A 17317-nucleotide genomic window follows, 5' to 3' on the forward strand; every position below is an offset into this window, starting at 1 on the left:
ATAGGATTAATATAAATAATATATAATTGAATAATAATAAGAGAATACATTTATATAATAGATAGATATATAGATAGACAGACAGATAGATAGATAGATAGATAGATAGTATGCAAATATTTAGAATTTATTATTGTGAAATAAAATCTATGCGCGATGTAGCTATCATTAAATTATATAAAGTATATACTGTAGTTAACATTAGTGGACTACACCGATCAGCCATAACATTAAAACCACCTGCCTAAAATTGTGTAAGTCCACCTTGTGCAACCAAAACAGCTCTGATCCGTTGAGGCACGAACTCCACAAGATATCTGAAGGTGTGCTGTGGTATCTGTCACCAAGACGTTAACAGCGGATCCCTTTAAGTCCTATAAGTTGCGAGGCGGACTTGTTTTTCCAGAACATCCCACAGATGTTCGATCGGATCGGATGTCGATCGAACTGACCGTTTACTTGCTGCCGAATATATTCCACCCCTTGACAGGTGCCAATGTCACAAGATAATCAATGTTATTCACTTCAACTGTTAGTGGTTTTAATTTTGTGGCTGCTCGGTGTATACCGGTACCAAAACGTGGTTGAATTCTCGAATCTGATTGGTCAGAAGTTGTGCATTACTTTTTTCTAACCGCACGGTCAATGCTGTGACATTACGTTTACATTCACGTGCATGTTCTAATATGGTGTTGTTGCTGTAGTAACAGCTCATTCACATAATCGAAGACTGGTAATAATTGGATTTAAAAAAAAATAATATTTGTTTAACAAAGAAAAATTTATAATTGTTTGTGTTTTGTTAGGAAATGTTTATTTATCGGGTGTCAGTGCTTTGTAACAGTCACGGTGCTCTGATAAGTTTCCAAGTAAAGTCCCCACCCTGCGTGGATATTTCTGCATAACCACAAAGTCTGTCATGTGTTACTCTTTAATTATGTTCATGTTTGGACTGTTTAGCTAATGTTGAAGGTATGTTTCTTGGTAAATTAGGCGAGGACTTACCTGGCACCCAGGTGCTTCTCTTCGAGCTCGTAAGGCTTGACAAACCACTTGCCGATGCGCACAAAGTCCTTGTCCATTAGGCACCTGGAAACAACACAGAGGCACGATATATTACTCCAAAGGGTGTTGTTTCAACCTCCATGAGGTGATGAGTTCCACACTGCTTTACTTATGAGTCACAGGGTGTGGGAAGTTTAAAGCCACTAGCGCCAGAAATTCTGCTTGACTAATCTGTAGGTAGACAGCAATTTACAGGAAACCTTTCATAGATGTAATCTCCTCTGGGTTAGAAAGGAATGATGGGACGTGAATGTTTGTGTGTGTGTGTGTGTGTGTGTGTGTGTGTGTGTTCGTGTTGTTTACAACTTTACCGTTCCAGTAGGTTGTGAACAGCCTTGAAGAGGAGTGTCCTGCACTCATAGGAAAGCCCACATTCCCACAGTCCTTCTTCTACCACTGCAAACACAAAACACATACGATACAATCACAAATGAGTAACTTTCATTCCACCAGTTCCATGGGTTGTGCATTCTGAGATGCTTTTCTGCTCACCACGGTTGTAAAGAGTGGCTATTTGCGTTACCGTAGCCCTTCCTGTCAACTCAAACCAGTCTCGCCATTCTCCTTTGATCTCCATCATCGACAAGGTATTTCTGCCGCAGAACTGCCGCTCACTAGATGTTTTTTTTTTTGTTTTGTTTTCCGCACCGTTCTGTGTTCTGAAATATTCAAATCTGGCACCAACAACCTCTCGACCTGTATCTGAATCATTTGATGTATTGCGCTTCCGCCACATGATTGGCTGATTGGATAACTGCATGAATACACAGGTATACAGATGTTTCTAATAAAGTGGCCAGTGAGTGAATATGCTGTCTTTGTACCATAAAAACACCCTCAGTGCTGCTTCAACATATATTATTCTATATAATAATAATAATAAGAAGAAGAAGAAGAAGAAGAGGAAGAATTCAATGGTGTTGTACATTGTGTGATGCAATACATGTCATCAGTAATGATGAGAACTGCTAGCTCCGCCTCCTAAGTATTAAAACCCACACAGATTAATCTTCAGTACAGGACTGGTGCTGATGGACAAAGCACTGTGTGTGTGTGTGTGTGTGTGTGTGTGTGTGTGTGTGTGTGTGTGTGTGTGTGTGTTTGCAGTGGAAAGATCCTTTTGTCCAGCCTGTACCTGGAGGCATTTTGCTGATTTTGTGTGTATGTGTGTTTGCTTAAAGGGTGTCGGCAGGCACATAAAACCTGACAATGATACACACAAAACTATCAACACAAGCACCACCACACACCAGGGTCTGCATAAATATACAGAGATTAGCATATTTAGACAAATATCTCATTTAGGTGCATATGCATAAAAGCATATGCATGAACACACACACACACACACACACACACACACACACACACACACACGCACACACAGAGCGGGTGGGCAGGAGGGGACAGGGAAGGGTTGCTACACGCGCACGTCTCTGAAGGTGGCTCAAGGGCTGTCATGTTCTTTTTGCTTTGTTGATATTTCCCTCCATTTTTTTCCCCTCTCCACGCCAGAGTGAATGAAATTTCCTTACTCGCCAGAATTCCCCTGTAACCATGGCAACACGGCCAGCGAGAACACACAGATCCTCAACGTTCGTTTTTCGACGCTGCCCCTCCCTCTTTCCTCCACTGCTTCCAGCACTCCTGCTGCCTCTGTCTTCATCTTTCCCTCACACACACACACACACAAACATGCGCATGCACACACTTCTCTTTCTCCCTCCACAGTAGATTTTCATCATGATCTCTCACAGATCCTCTCTGTCTCCCTTCTCTCTCTCTCTCTCTCTCTCGTTCCCTCTTTCTCATGCCCTTAATGCCAGCTCGTCATCTCACTCCATCCTGAACAGTCCTGAATTAACATTCAACACAACACATTACGTAAAAATCACAAACCTAGCAGCCTAATGGAGCTAAGCAGGCATATGGGACTAAACTTTGCTTAGCAAAACTGCTTAGCAACAGAATGCCTCACGCTCGTACGTATGATATAAATACACCGAGTCCTCACAGAAAAGCATCTCTGTCTTAGTCGTACATCAAAATATTTTCTCAGCTGTGAATTACTTACAAACCACGAACTTCAATTTTATTCTCCTAAAGCTCTGTAATCAATCAGTCAATTGCAAACAGTCGACTCCAGAATCACTGGAATTGTTCAAAAGAATGGACCAGAACAACTGTATAAAACAAACTCCTGTCAATCACAACAGCACTAAGCCAATCATGTTCCTCTGTGAGCTCATGTATGAGGAAGACGGCGGATAGCACTCTACGATTCTTGGGACTGTGGGAGTCCTGGGCAAATGAGGAAAAATGCAAGTGGTCTTTCTATCAATTTTTTTTTTCTCTTTATTACCATTATGTTACCCAAACTCCTAGCTAGCCGCTTGCTAGCATGACATTGGGCTAGCATGACATTACCTTATTGCTTTAGCATACAGTTCTTTCTTAGATTATCTCCACCAGTTCCCAGAGTCCTGCGTCCTCTTTTCCTCTTATTCTTGTTTTCGTTTACTTTCATGGCTTCTAGACAGGTTTGTTCTCTTCATTTCTAAAAGTGTAACAATTCAAAATATACTCGAGCTAATCCCACATTACTGAGATAAAATAGGGCTCCCTTTAGACGGGGTTTCCGGCATAGCATTGTACATTATCCAGCAGCCAGCAAAGGATTTGGTGGAGTTCTTAACTTTAAGATGTTCATGGTTTTAGTCTCGGCCACCTCAAAACTCGGGGCCCCGAGCAGTCGCCTGGCTTGTAGTTACGCCTCCGAGTATGTTACGCTGACCTGTGACGCAACGGTTTGAAAAAGATGCGGCTTGGTTGGCCAGCTTCACGTGTTTCAGAGGAAAGACAAGTTAGCCATCATCCAACCCAGTTGGTAGCTGTTGTATGATATAGGAAAGATGGCTGGTGGGTGGGAACTGGCAGGTGACCCAAATTGGGGAGCAAAAGAAGTAACATATCTGGCAAGAGTATTAACACAACAAGAAGAATTTTTTGAAAACAAATGCAGTTGGTGAAACGATCCATTTCATCCATACTGTTTATCCTACACAAGGTGGCAGAGGAGCCTGGAACCTATCTCAGGGAACAAAGCAGGGGACATCCTGGACAGGGTGCTAATCGCACACACATTCACAGACTACAGACAATTTAGAAATGCTGATCAGCCTACAATGCATTTCTTTGGACTTGGGGAAGAAACTGGAGTACCCGGAGGAAACCCCGGAGGAAACCCCTGAAGCACGGAGAGAACATGCAAACTCCGTGCACACAGAGCGGAGGCAGGATTCAAACCCCAACCCTGGAAGTATGAAAACGTGAAACTAGAACTTTAAAACTTGAAAAAAAAAAAATTACACTATTCAAAGTCATCGCAAGTGCTATTGATTTTCTATATACATTTTTGCTTTATGTCACAAAGGACACCAATCATCAGTCTCTCGAGGATTTCGTTATTTTGTGATCGCAGAAATTAACGCGAATCAAGTAAACTCCACAATATACGGACGAGCTTGTAATTTTTCAAAATTACCGCAGATTTGGTTCGATTCACAAGCGTCGAATGTGACTACAGTAGAGATGCTCATGAGAGCACATCTCAAAAAAAATTGTCGTATGAGACCATCCAAACCTCAAATATTAATTATGCACTAATATACTAACCAAGCAAACAAGTAAGGAGGGAAGAAAGGAAGAAAGGAAGGAGGGAAGGGAGGAGGAAAGGAAGGAAGGAAGGAGGGAAGGAAGGAAGGAAGGAGGAAAGGAAGGAAGGGAGGAAGGAGGAAAGGAAGGAAGGAAGGAAGGAGGGAAGGAAGGAAGGAAGGAGGGAAGGAAGGAAGGAAGGAAGGAAGGAAGGAAGGAGGAAAGGAAGGAAGGAAGGAAGGAAGGAAGGAAGGAGGAAAGGAAGGAAGGAGGGAAGGAAGGAAGGAAGGAGGGAAGGAAGGAAGGAAGGAAGGAAGGAAGGAAGGAGGAAAGGAAGGAAGGAAGGAAAGGAAGGAAGGAAGGAGGGAAGGAAGGAAGGAAGGAGGAATGGAAGGAAGGAAGGAAGGAGGGAAGGAAGGAAGGAAGGAAGGAAGGAAGGAGGAATGGAAGGAAGGAAGGAAGGAGGGAAGGAAGGAAGGAAGGAAGGAAGGAGGGAAGGAAGGAAGGAGAGAGGGAAGGAAGAAAGGAAGGAAGGAAGGAAGGAGGGAAGGAGGAAAGGAAGGAAGGAAGGAAGGAAGGAGGGAAGGAAGGAAGGAAGGAAGGAGGGAAGGAAAGAAGGAAGGAAGGAAGGAAGGAAGGAAGGAAGTCAGTCATTTCTACTACAGAGTACAAACACTATAACTATACAGATAACTGTATACAGAACAAAATTCATGACAATGAAGTCTCTACTTCCAGGTCAGGGCGCTGTCGATCCAGATCTCACTAGCCAATGAGAGTAAATCGCAGTTAAGCCCCGCCAACACAAGCGGTTTTAGCCAGAATGGCAAAAGTACACTTGTGGAGCGTAAATGAAAAGTTTCAAAGCGTAACCGAAAACTCTGGCAGCGCATTCATAAACCCTGATTAGCGAAAATGAAGCTTAGAAAACCGTTACCAACGAACACTGTTTATTTGAAGTCATGATACAGTTCAGTCTTTTCACATTCAGAGGGGGTTGCTTCTTTCTCGTTGTATATTTTTACGTTACGTTCAATACCTTTGACACAAATTTCATTTAATATAATGAACACCATTTTGTGTATGTGCTAATTCTATTCTACAAAAACAAAACGTGTTACCTCCGACCCTGGGACTCGTTTAAGCAGCCATTTTATCATTTTATATACTTTTTATTTTTTTTTTATTTTAGGAATTATAAGGGCTAAATGTCACCCCAATTGTGGACTCACCCACACAGTCAAATGATACACTGATTTTAGTTCCCTCTTTGCAGAAGTCGGGCAGTTTATCACCCTGATAGCATCTCGAGATCGTAGCATCGTATCGAACTGGACGGATACTCCTACACGACAGACGTCACTGCAGAATGAGGTTACAACACAGTTTCACTTCTGTATTATTAAACTGGGGTGCTAGCAGTGGCGAGTGTGCTGCGTATGTGCAAGCGTGCATGTGTATGTGTGTGTGAGTGTGAGTGTGTTTGTGTTTGTCCTGAAGTTCACACAAAGCATGCCTAGTTGGTTATACACTAATGTGTAGAAGTGATTTGTGTGCAAACTGTGTGCATTTCCGACTCCTCAGACATGTCACAGCCAATCCCTTTCCTCTACTAATATACACTTTTAAAAGAATGGCTCTGTTCCGTGGACTGGTTACGCCTATTCTTGCTTGAGGTTTATGTATTTTGTGTGGGAGGGGAAAAAACCTGTGACAGATCACTATCTGTTAGAGTTCTGCGTTTGCAAAATCGGTAGACGCAGCTTGAGTTGGCGTTTGTGCAAAAGCACTATCTTTACCTTTCCGCTTTGACGAGCGTCTAACTGATTCTCACTTCCAAGCTCTTGGCGGTTGACTCGTGCGCTTCAAAAGAAGCGATAGAAAAAAAGAAATGAAGGAATACATTTTGAAAGTGTACACGGGTGCGAGAGCGAGAGTGTTCAGTGTTTTCCAGAATTTACAAGGTATCCACTATCACTATCTGTCTGAGAATCAGCAGAAAATGCTGGATCAGATCTCGGGGGTGGGGGTGGAAGGGGTTGAGGGAGGGGGGGGGGGGGGGGGGGGGGGTTCGGGAACAGTAAGGAAATTGATTGACAATTTGGAAATGTCAATCAGCCTACAATGCATGTCTTTGGACTGGAGAGGAAACCGGAGAACCCAGTGTAACCCCAGAAGCCCGGGAAGAACATGTAGGAATCAAACCCCCAAACCCTGTAGGTGCGAGGCAAACAGTAGTCAAGGTTTCCAAATGGTTAAGTGTATCATAAAAAAAAAAAATAGAAACATCGTACTGTGACAGTTCTACCATTGCATACTGTAATACATTGTTCCTGGAACAGTTAACAATTTTTTGTCATCGACTACTCCTAACGCTTTAAAACGAGTAATCCCTGCAGGATTTCGCGATTTTGCGATCACAGGAATGAACGCAAAATCGAGGAAACTCCGCAATATTCGGAGAAGTTCGTGATTGTTCAAAATCACCGCAGATTTGGGCCTAGACGCATCGTGTGACGTCATCACGACGCGCATTCAACCGAAACCCTCTTCGATTCAAGTGTTGAACAGGCGTACAGCTAAAAGGTCTCATTTACCAACAAACATCACTGTGAAAAAAAAATTCAAGATGACTGTATAAAAACATGTATTTTGTAGGTGTAATGTCAAGCTCTACAAGCTGGAGAAATTTGACACTCCTTCGGCAATGTCAAAATGTTATCACAACATCAGATTCGGTTTTATTTGTTTCTACAAGTTCTTTTGTCTTTTATTGTATTTATTTAAGCACAATTACTTCTATATATGCTCACTACATAGGGTATAACAATGCGGCATTGTAGACACAGTGTAATGTGCTACTGTACATGCATGACAGGCTGGAATACTGCCTGGTATTTCTGTTATATGATAAAGTCTGCACTCAACATTGTCTTAATTTTCACTAAGATTAAAGTATTGGCACCCTCAGCTTTGGTTCTGGGTTGTCATTACAACAGGACAGTTCAGGCACTACATGCTTAGACGTTCTCAATAGTTCAATCCATGCCATGGATTCGCATTAAATAAGCTATAGGTCAGGCCATGTGTGTCCATTGCCTGCGTCCTTTTTTCATTCTCCCTCCAAAATACATATCATCTGTCATCTGGCTCCCGACACAAACATGTGCTGATGGAACTGGGTCGTAACGTGCTGTTCCTATCCTCTCCCTGAGCACTTCCTCACTCCGGCCACTAGCTGGAGCTTCGAGGTGGGGGGTGTGTCACCACACACAAAGCTGCTATTGACCGGAGAAGCCCCAGAGCCGACGCCAGCGTGCTTCCTGAAGCCTATTTAAGCAGTGGAGGTGGGGGCATGCTTGGTCCAAGGCACATGTGTTGCTGCTTTTTGAATTCTCTCTAACAGTCTGACACACTTCCCACCCTGCACACCCCTCAATATTTTTTCTTAAAACTCACAATCTTACAGGGCATAATTTTACTCACACCTCCTAAACTAAAATTAATGCTTTCATAGGTGTTTATCTGTGTATATGTTAAGAAGTAAAACATTCAAAAAATTCAAAGTAAAAATTCAAAGCATTCACAATATACAACAACCTAATTTCATATTTAATAATATTTTCATATTGTGTTAAGATTCATATTTTTTAAACATTTTTTGAATATTTTCTTAATGTATTGTTATAGCCTAACCTTCTTAGAACCTGTTAAATACTTACTAAATAGTGTTTCTAATAGTGTTCTACACCAGAAGCTGAATTTAAATTTTTTTTATAATTTCCTTACAAATTTCCGATATTTGTATACTGGGTCTAAATGGGTTCTGAATTTTATGTCTTATTAAAACATTTTCAAAAAATTAAATGATTATACCTTATGAAAAATACAGTTTGTAGACATACTGCTTGTAAATATTCAGCGACCTTTGGCCTCAGAGATGTGCTGTGAATGGCCAGAACTTAGTTTGTAAGACATAATAATAATAATTTTGGAAGAAAAAAAAAAGAAGGCAGTGGCAAATTTATCATTCTAATTTTTAGCCAATTAAAACTCTTGTTTTTGGCACAAAGCAAAAAAAAAAAATGGCTGATCATTATCTGATTTTTGTTTTTGTTCTTGTTGTCTTGTTAAAGCAAAAATCAACAAATGATTTGTTCAAAAAGAATGATAAATCCGCGAATTCCCTATCACTAATCTAGACACCACTTGGCCATTTAGTCTTATGTTAAATAGAGACTGAGATTGAATGAACCAGACCAGACCTTGTTAGCACTTTACTACACATCTGAGCTTGACGTGCCTGCAGATTTATTAATGATCACGGAGCTCACGAGCTGATAAATGTCTAGATTCACAGAGCGAGAAAGAGAGAGTGAGCGAGTGAGTGAGAGAAAGAAAGAAAGAGGCCCCTCAAATGCTAATGGTGCAAGACTGCTATTAGAAGGATTAACAGGAGGATAATAGAGCAATTCTCACAAAAGGGAGGATGTGGACGCCTTCAGATTGGCGCTACTAACTGACATTTCTACTCAATTTCACTTGAAACAAATTTTATCAGTCAAAACAATCTGCAAGAAACTGAACATCAGCCGCTCGGACAGACTGATGACTTCACTATATCAGGGTAAATATTTTTGCAAAATATTTTTACAGGACTGAGCAACTGAATATAATAACTACACAGCTCTAAGCTTCAGGTTCTCATGTATACACACAAGTGAAGCACATGCAACACTCCATACCAATGAATGATTCTTGTAATTAGTGCAATATTAAAGTCATATAGGACTTAGTACTGAGCTGTGAGGTACGCCTAGAGATCAAACATGGCCAATGGACCGGGTTCGACCTGATAAAGGTTGTAATTCGGCTCAACACATACATTTTGAATCCATGTACTCAATTAAAATTGTGCATAATATTACCTTATATTATCTCAATTACCTTGTGGATAATAATTGAATTAAACGATTAAAAATAAATAAATAAATAAATAATAGAGCAATAAACACATGGCCAAAACTGTAGCTACTGTCCAAAAGAATTTCCAACCCTGCATCCCAATTGGCATACGTATACTATGTACTAAAAGTATGTGAAGAAAAAGTACATACATTTGAGTGTGAAGCAAAAGAATACGCAAGTACTGGGACACATACCAACAAGTCGTGTAATGGAAGAGAACGTTGTTGCCTGAAAAAGAACACTGTCACCGTAATCAAACTCCTCATTGCATTTAAGATTTTCTTCATTCATTATTCCTTATGTAATATACTATATAATTTATTTTACCATTGCCTTCATTTATTTTTTCCACATTACATTTACACCTCTCTGAAACACATGCTTGAATTTGGGAAACAAACTATCACAAAACTCCTCCTCTGTCATACAAGGAGTTGTGGGAAATATTAGCTGAAAAAGTGTCCACAGATCCACATTTCAAAAATGTACCAGAAATAGTAGACCATCCGGGTACCTTTGGGATACTAGTTTCAACATATTACGATTTGGGACGCACTAATTCTCATCTTGGATACTATTTAGGATGGATAGTATGCCAATTGGGACGCAGGGCAGGTTTCCCAGCAATACGGGTGAATACTTATGCATTCACTACTGTCGCATTTTTTATTAGTTGTTCGTAAATAATTTTGCCAACTATACCGATGTGTTCCCTCCATTTCAGTAGAATGGGCTGTTTTGTGTAGATTCCTGATATATAACCCCAATGAAGATCATTTCAGTTCCAGGTTTTAATACTAAAAAATGTGTGAAAATTTTTTGTTTTTTACACAAATGAATTGCAATCAGTTCATCTCTTTTATATATGATGTAAATGCAGATATATAAACACATTTGTGTGGTACTGTTTTGTTGTTTGTTGTTCGTTAACCGTTATCCGGCCCACTTGACTTTGGACTAAGTGTACTAATGTGGCCTGTAACCTAAAATGAGCTTGACACCCCTGGCCTAGAGCGTTCTCACATGAAAAACAGTATTACCAAAAGAGAGCATCCAAAAATATCCCAAAAGCAAGCTGTGGACGGTCTTTAAAAAAGGCTGTCTACTCGACAGGAAACAGGTACAGTAAGTTCTGTTGAAAACTGACAAGAGGGGAAAAAAACGAGAAGCACATTTCCTGTTATGGTCAGATACTTGGTTGCAGATGTAGGTGAGAAATCCCTCGGAAAATGTATCTGACATGGCAAGCGATTTTATATCTATTCACTCAGCAGAGTAGGACATCTCACGGAGACTGACATTACACTTCTAACAGCTTCACTATACGGACAAAAATAGCATATTTGCAAGTTTATATATATATATATATATATATATATATATATATATATATATATATATATATATATATATATATAGAGAGAGAGAGAGAGAGAGAGAGAGAGATGGATATATATATATATATATATATATATATATATATATATATATATATATATATATATACACACACACACATTATACATAGATATATATAGATATATATAGGTAGATAGATAGATATACACACACACTGTCAACACATACTAACACAAAACTGTGATATCAGTCTGCATTAATTTGACCAAAAAAATTACCTGGAATGTCTGTGCTCTCTGGACATTCACAGAACACATTTGCATATTGTATGCTTCTGAGGTATCACTACTGCAAAGGCCAATACAGCGATAACGTTTGGCACATGATAAATTGTGATGCCCTAGAACCTAATTAGGAAGACAATCCATTCTAACGACAGATCGCAGTTGCATCTCCAGGCCACTTCCTGTAATCAGTATCATATTTGCTGACAAAATTGGTCCTGCGTTCCACAATGGCGCTTGTTCAAGAAGCTAAGGCTGAGAAAAGCTTAGAGTCAAGCAGTTGCTTGTGTATGATTCATTAGCCATTGAATAAAGAGCTCAAACAGCAACAGGGTCTAAACCAGCAAAGCGATCATGCTGCAAGCACCAAGCCTGGGAGATTTAGCATTGGCAAGCATCCACTAGTGCCAGTGTTCACCCGGCCTGGCAAATCAAGCACTCTGGCTTTTTTTTCCAGCTGGAATTAACGGATGACTGAGGAACTCAGCTCCTCAGGAACCCTCCTGTGCCTCCCACTGTCTTTTTTCATTACACCATTATTCTGCTCATCTCGCGCTATTCAACTGGTGGATCGTCAATGAAACGTTAACACATCAGTATTCAGACCTCCGACATAACTCCGGCTTTAACTCAGCCTATATTTTGAAGTCGCACACTGGGCGGAGTTTGTGTAAAACAGAGGTGTGTCTCAGTGGGCTACATGCACTCAGGGCTATGACTAGGATTTCACAAAGTTTTTTTGGGATTGTTTCAGCCAAGAATGCTTGATTTCACTGTGGCTTTTTATCAAAATTTGCAAACCCTTTCTTGAGGAAAACTACTTGAACTGTCGAAATTGCTATTGCACGAAATTGTTTTGCACAGTCTTTCGCAGTGATGTTTGTTGCACGTGAATCGAAGAGGGCTTCGGCTGAATGAGCGTCACGATGACGTCACATGACGCGTCTTGGCCCAAATCTGCTTCAAATCTACAGTCATTTTTGAAAAATTGCAAGTGATTGTATGACGTATTTCTGTTTTGAAATAGCGTGAATCTCACGTCTCCGGTAGCACTGTTTACACTCGGCAGCGACGTCTAACGTTTGTTTGTTTTTTCAGTCCTACAATAACGTCATAGTGTTCGTATCTATTAATAGGTATTTTCATACCTTCACAGCTGTTCATGTATGACAAACAACAGTCAGACTAAGCTTAAGTGTTCTTACGTGATGAATGTCACTGACGTATATGTTCAAGAGCTCCTGCAAAATATCCTGTGAAACATCACCATTGCTGAAGAGTCGAAAGCAGAAATGCCTTACTGGTTATAAAGTGGATGTGTTGGTACAAGTAGACCACTACTGCCATTAGTGACATTGCTTATCTCGAGGACCAATTTTTTAAATTACGACCGGATAAAGTTATGAATAAGCTTCAGATAGCAGATGAGTGCTTGGTCAGTTTATCCTTCAAACCGTTGGCACAATTTATTTACAGAAGAGTTCATCAAATGAACAAAATGTCATTTCATTACCCTCATCTAGCATCTCCTCACGTCACTAAGTTTTGTGTAACTGACGATTAATATTAGATGACAATAACCAAGAGTTATATTCGATTTATTTCAATGCTTGCCATCTTGTCTTTCATGTATCCTTGCATTAGTCTATTTATTTAAACTTTTTAAATTGCCATTTGTTTTGATGTTTTACTGTATTACCTTCAACATCAAAGACATTAACAGTGTTTCCTTTTTCAGTCCACATTTCCTATCCCTACTCTTTTTCCAAGTTTAAAGGCAAGTCCTTTAAGCTGGAAGTCTAGGCTCTACTCAAAAACTACATACAGGCCATTTGCATAATCTGAATGGGAAGCCCTGAAAATCGATTTAACTCGATCGGCTGTACAGATGTGAGGTAACATTTGGCTTTAAGTCGGCAATTCTGAATACAGTCCAAAAATGTTACTGGTGCGTTGTGCTTCTTAACGACGATGAACGCTGCTGCATTACTCGATTCCAGATGGTTCTGACTGGCTGAGAACTCAAGAAGGGGGTAGGACTGTAGAGGTGAAAGGTCACACTAGAGTTCCACCTCTCATCTTACCCCCTTAAAATAAGCAGTCTTTCCCAGTGCCAAACTGCTCCTGATGTCTTCCCCACCCCCTTTGCACACTTTCCTTGCTTCATCCTTTCCCCAGTGCAATCTATTTATCCCCTTTCCCTCCTCCCTTCTCTTCTTCTCTTCCTCGCTGCAAAGAACCCGGCAAGCTGCCACTCCCACGAGCATCTGTTCGCTCTAGCCCCTGTTCGTCCTCCGCAACCTTCTGCACGCCACTCAGTCACCTGAAATCTCTGACTCAGCCGTTTCGTAACAAGACAGTCCTATCCAATGCCATCCCTGATATTCTGAGGCAGTGGGTAGAGAGATCTGTATTCGTAATACAGAATAATAGAACTGAGATAGCACTCAGTATTACTGCAAAAGGGCAGCACAAGAACAGCACCACTGCTATAAAAAAAATAAATGGATTGGACATGGCTGCTGCAAAGTGGCCTCAAGAGCACACAAGCCATTGAGCTTATGACTTGATCCTAGTCCAAGTAGAGCCGGGAGGGCAAGGTATGCCTGAAGCCATGAGATCCCACTAATACATAGGTAGGCTTGGATGGGATCTTTAGGTGCTTCCTTCTGAAAGCACTCTGGGGGAAGACCGAGGCCACTAGTGGGTTGAGTGGTCGCCTGACGTGGGCATAGTGGTTTTCAAAGCGAATTTTCAAGCATACATTTCTTTTTCTTTTTTTTGAATGGTGCTTTTAACAATAGGTTTTGTCACACACATTTGAATGTAGACCCCTAATGAGCAAGCCAGAGGAGACAGCAACAAAGAAAAACTCCCTGAGAAAGAAACCTTGAGAGGAACCAGACACAAATGGGATCCCCGTCTCTTCTGAGTGACCGATAGTGAGACCATAAATCGTTATAGTACAGTACACAGGTGTAGAAGAGTCAAATCAAACAGTACTAAATGTGTCTACAGGAGTGAAATTGTGAATAAGAGTCCTGAGATGAGCACAGAACAGTGTTTATGATTACAGCAGCAGGTACAATGCTACAAATCTACAGTATCCAGAGGAAGACAAACTGTTCTTGAGAAGTGCAAATACAAACGCAGAAAGCTCCAAGCAGAGGTAGAGCATTAACATATAGGTGAGTTTAAAAGTTTGTGCTTTTATATATATTTATATATATATATTTTTTTTTTTTTAATCAAAAGAAATTGTACCTCTGATTTACAATCTATCTATAAACACTCACACAGAATTGCAAAGTGTTGAAAATGAAACGAGAAAATCTGTCACTCCAGGATTTAAACATGGCAGAAATTAGCGTAAAATCAAGCGCAATATTCGGAGAAGCTTGCAATTTTTCAAAATTACCGCAGATTTTCCGCACATTTGGTCCGAGACACGTCATGTGACATCATCACAACGAACATGAGTACAGCTAAAAGGTCTCATTTACCGACAAACATCACTGTGAAAGACACAATTTCGTCTGATAGCGATTTCACCTATTCAAGTAGTTTTCCGCAAACAAAACCCCCCACATAATCAAACATTTTTGGGCGCAACAATCACCAAAGAAAAAAACTACACCAAATCCTGTATGGACTGTGAAATGTATCTTACAGTATCTTACAGCATAACAAGGCAACAATGTAAAACATGAGGGAAAAATCAACTGAAAAAAGTTGACCCTTTTTGGATTCGTGATCTGAAAAAGGCAGTGTGGGAATATTAAAACAAGAAAGATCCATAATAAAAAACGAAACAAGACAAACAAAACAAAAACCCACACAAACAATTATATCACATTTAGAAAGGGAGATGCAAACTTTTGAACAAATATTATTTTGTGGATTTTTAAATTTTTTTTACTATTAATATCTTAAAATACAGCATTTTGGTTATCCAACACACAAAACGTCTCATTGTTATATATCAAAAAAAAAAATTCTGTCTCTGTTGTATGTCAAGGGTGTGAAAACTTTTGCACTTTCTATATGGTAGTATATAGATGCAGAATGCTGTAAAATTAGTGTCAGATTTGGATAGTAATTTGTGTGCGAGGGTGAGAAAGAGAGAGAGAGAATGTGTGTGTGTGTGTGTGTGTGTGTGTGTGTGTGTGTGTGTGTGTGTGTGTGTGTGTGTGTGAAACGAGAGGCGCATTCATTGCAATCCCTAATCACATTCGGTATTAAAAAAGTTCTTCCCTTTTCTTAGTTTAAGAATGTCGTTTTTTTTTTCAGTGCATTATTTTGAAAAAACTTTATAAAAACACAGGCGGACAGCGTATGCTATTACAACAAAATAACAGCTACAAAAATAGCTGTTTTGAATCGTCAGCTTAGTGAACGCAGGTATTTATGAGACAGAGCCTGCAGTTTTGTAGCAAAAAGAAAAATAAAATGTTCTCCAGCACATGGACGTACAGTGTCCTCGGCTCACAGAAAGACTGGGAGAAAACAAAAGGAGGTAAAGAGGGAGAGAGGGAGGGGCAGAAGGAGGAGAGAAAGACAAATCTGGAGTCAATTACATAGAGTCAGGGCCGTTACATAGTTTTTTTGGAGTGACTCAGACAAAGCTCCTGAGACTCTCTCTCTCTCTCTCTGGTGTCATGTTACAGGAGCCTGTTCTTTCAGACACAAGTGTAGTTTGAGCTTTAAATGCGTCATTAAGTGCTGATGTTAGATCTGTTTATCTGTTAAGTTTTTTGGTTCAAAAATGAAAAATAGAAACTTGTATTAAAGAAAAGAAAAAAAAAAGATTCATTTAATAATGAAGCCAGTGTTGATTCACAAACTATGGGTCATTCAGACTAACAACAACACCAGCTCAATGGCCAGTCAAAACATATCTGAAAACCCAAAACAAAATTCTTTGGTAAATATATTGTAATATTTACAAGTAACATCATGCAAAACATTTAGAATGAAGCAGTTGTTAAACCATGCTGTTTTTCTAAACTGCTCTAAAATGATTGCATATCACTATTGTTACACTATATATATTGTTGAATTCTTGAATCTGATTGGTCAGAAGGCGTTGATTCATTTTCTCGAACAGCTGTTTCTATAGTAACGGTTCATTCGCACGGCCTTGTAGGGCAGACGAGCTAAATCATCTAAGACAAATCGTGTGTCCTAAATCCCATACTTATGAACTATTCAACACCATTTTGTAGTGTGTGAGTAGTGTGTTCACACTGAGAATTCCAACAAGAATTAAAGCTGCAAGCAGCGATGAATGGGCCCTCGCACCCGGGTGCACGTTGGGGCTGCTCTGCCAGGGGAATGACATTCCATTTTTTTTAGCACTTTATAGCCCTTATATGTTGTTAGGAATGTATCACGATGTAAAATGTATCATTTCCGGTTGCCAGCAGGTGGCGCTATGACTAATACTGAATCTTGGCATGTACATGTCTTCAGGCTGGGGCTTTTATCAAACCTGTGAAGTTTGGAGCAGATTGGACATTCTATGTTTGAGTTACAACAACTTCTTTTTTCATGGCGAAACATCGAAATTTGTGAGACCGCCATGCCCACGCCGTGCAGCGAAAACTCAAAAGCTTGGCATTTTAGCATCGTCAAGGCCTTTAGATGAGACTGACCAAATACGATGCCGATCTGATGAAATCTCTAGGAGGAGTTCGTTAAAGTACGAGGCCTGGAAATGGCAAAAAACAGAGCAAAAATTTAAGAGAAAACTCAAAATGGCTGACTTCCTGTTGAGTTTAGGGCATGGGTTCAAGAGAAGTTTTTGTACGTATTGGCATCTTACACATGCTTACCGAATTTCATACATGTAGGTGAAACATAGCACAAGGCGCACATCAGTGAAATATTGTAGGTGGCGCTATCGAGCCATTTTGCCACAATCAATTTTAGAACCCCTATTGGATGTAAATTTTCACCGGTTCTGACGCGTCTGCAAAGTTTCGTGA

The 17317-nt window shown here is 40.1% G+C and overlaps 1 protein-coding gene across 4 annotated transcripts in view; it reads right to left on the reverse strand.

Moving 5' to 3' along the window:
- The window catches only part of LOC108260070 (mediator complex subunit 13L), a 103700-nt gene that overhangs the window by 40167 nt on the left and 46216 nt on the right, over window positions 1–17317 (reverse strand). For all 4 annotated transcript variants that reach the window (XM_017460019.3, XM_017460021.3, XM_017460022.3 and 1 more), the window contains exons 3-4: window positions 1377–1461; window positions 1006–1089 (exon numbers count right to left, since the gene is read on the reverse strand). In XM_017460019.3, the coding sequence (XP_017315508.1) occupies window positions 1006–1089; window positions 1377–1461 (169 nt within the window). The remainder of the gene's footprint in view (window positions 1–1005; window positions 1090–1376; window positions 1462–17317) is intronic.

The sequence above is a fragment of the Ictalurus punctatus genome, chromosome 28, assembly GCF_001660625.3.
Source record: "Ictalurus punctatus breed USDA103 chromosome 28, Coco_2.0, whole genome shotgun sequence".
Classification (NCBI taxonomy): domain Eukaryota; kingdom Metazoa; phylum Chordata; class Actinopteri; order Siluriformes; family Ictaluridae; genus Ictalurus; species Ictalurus punctatus.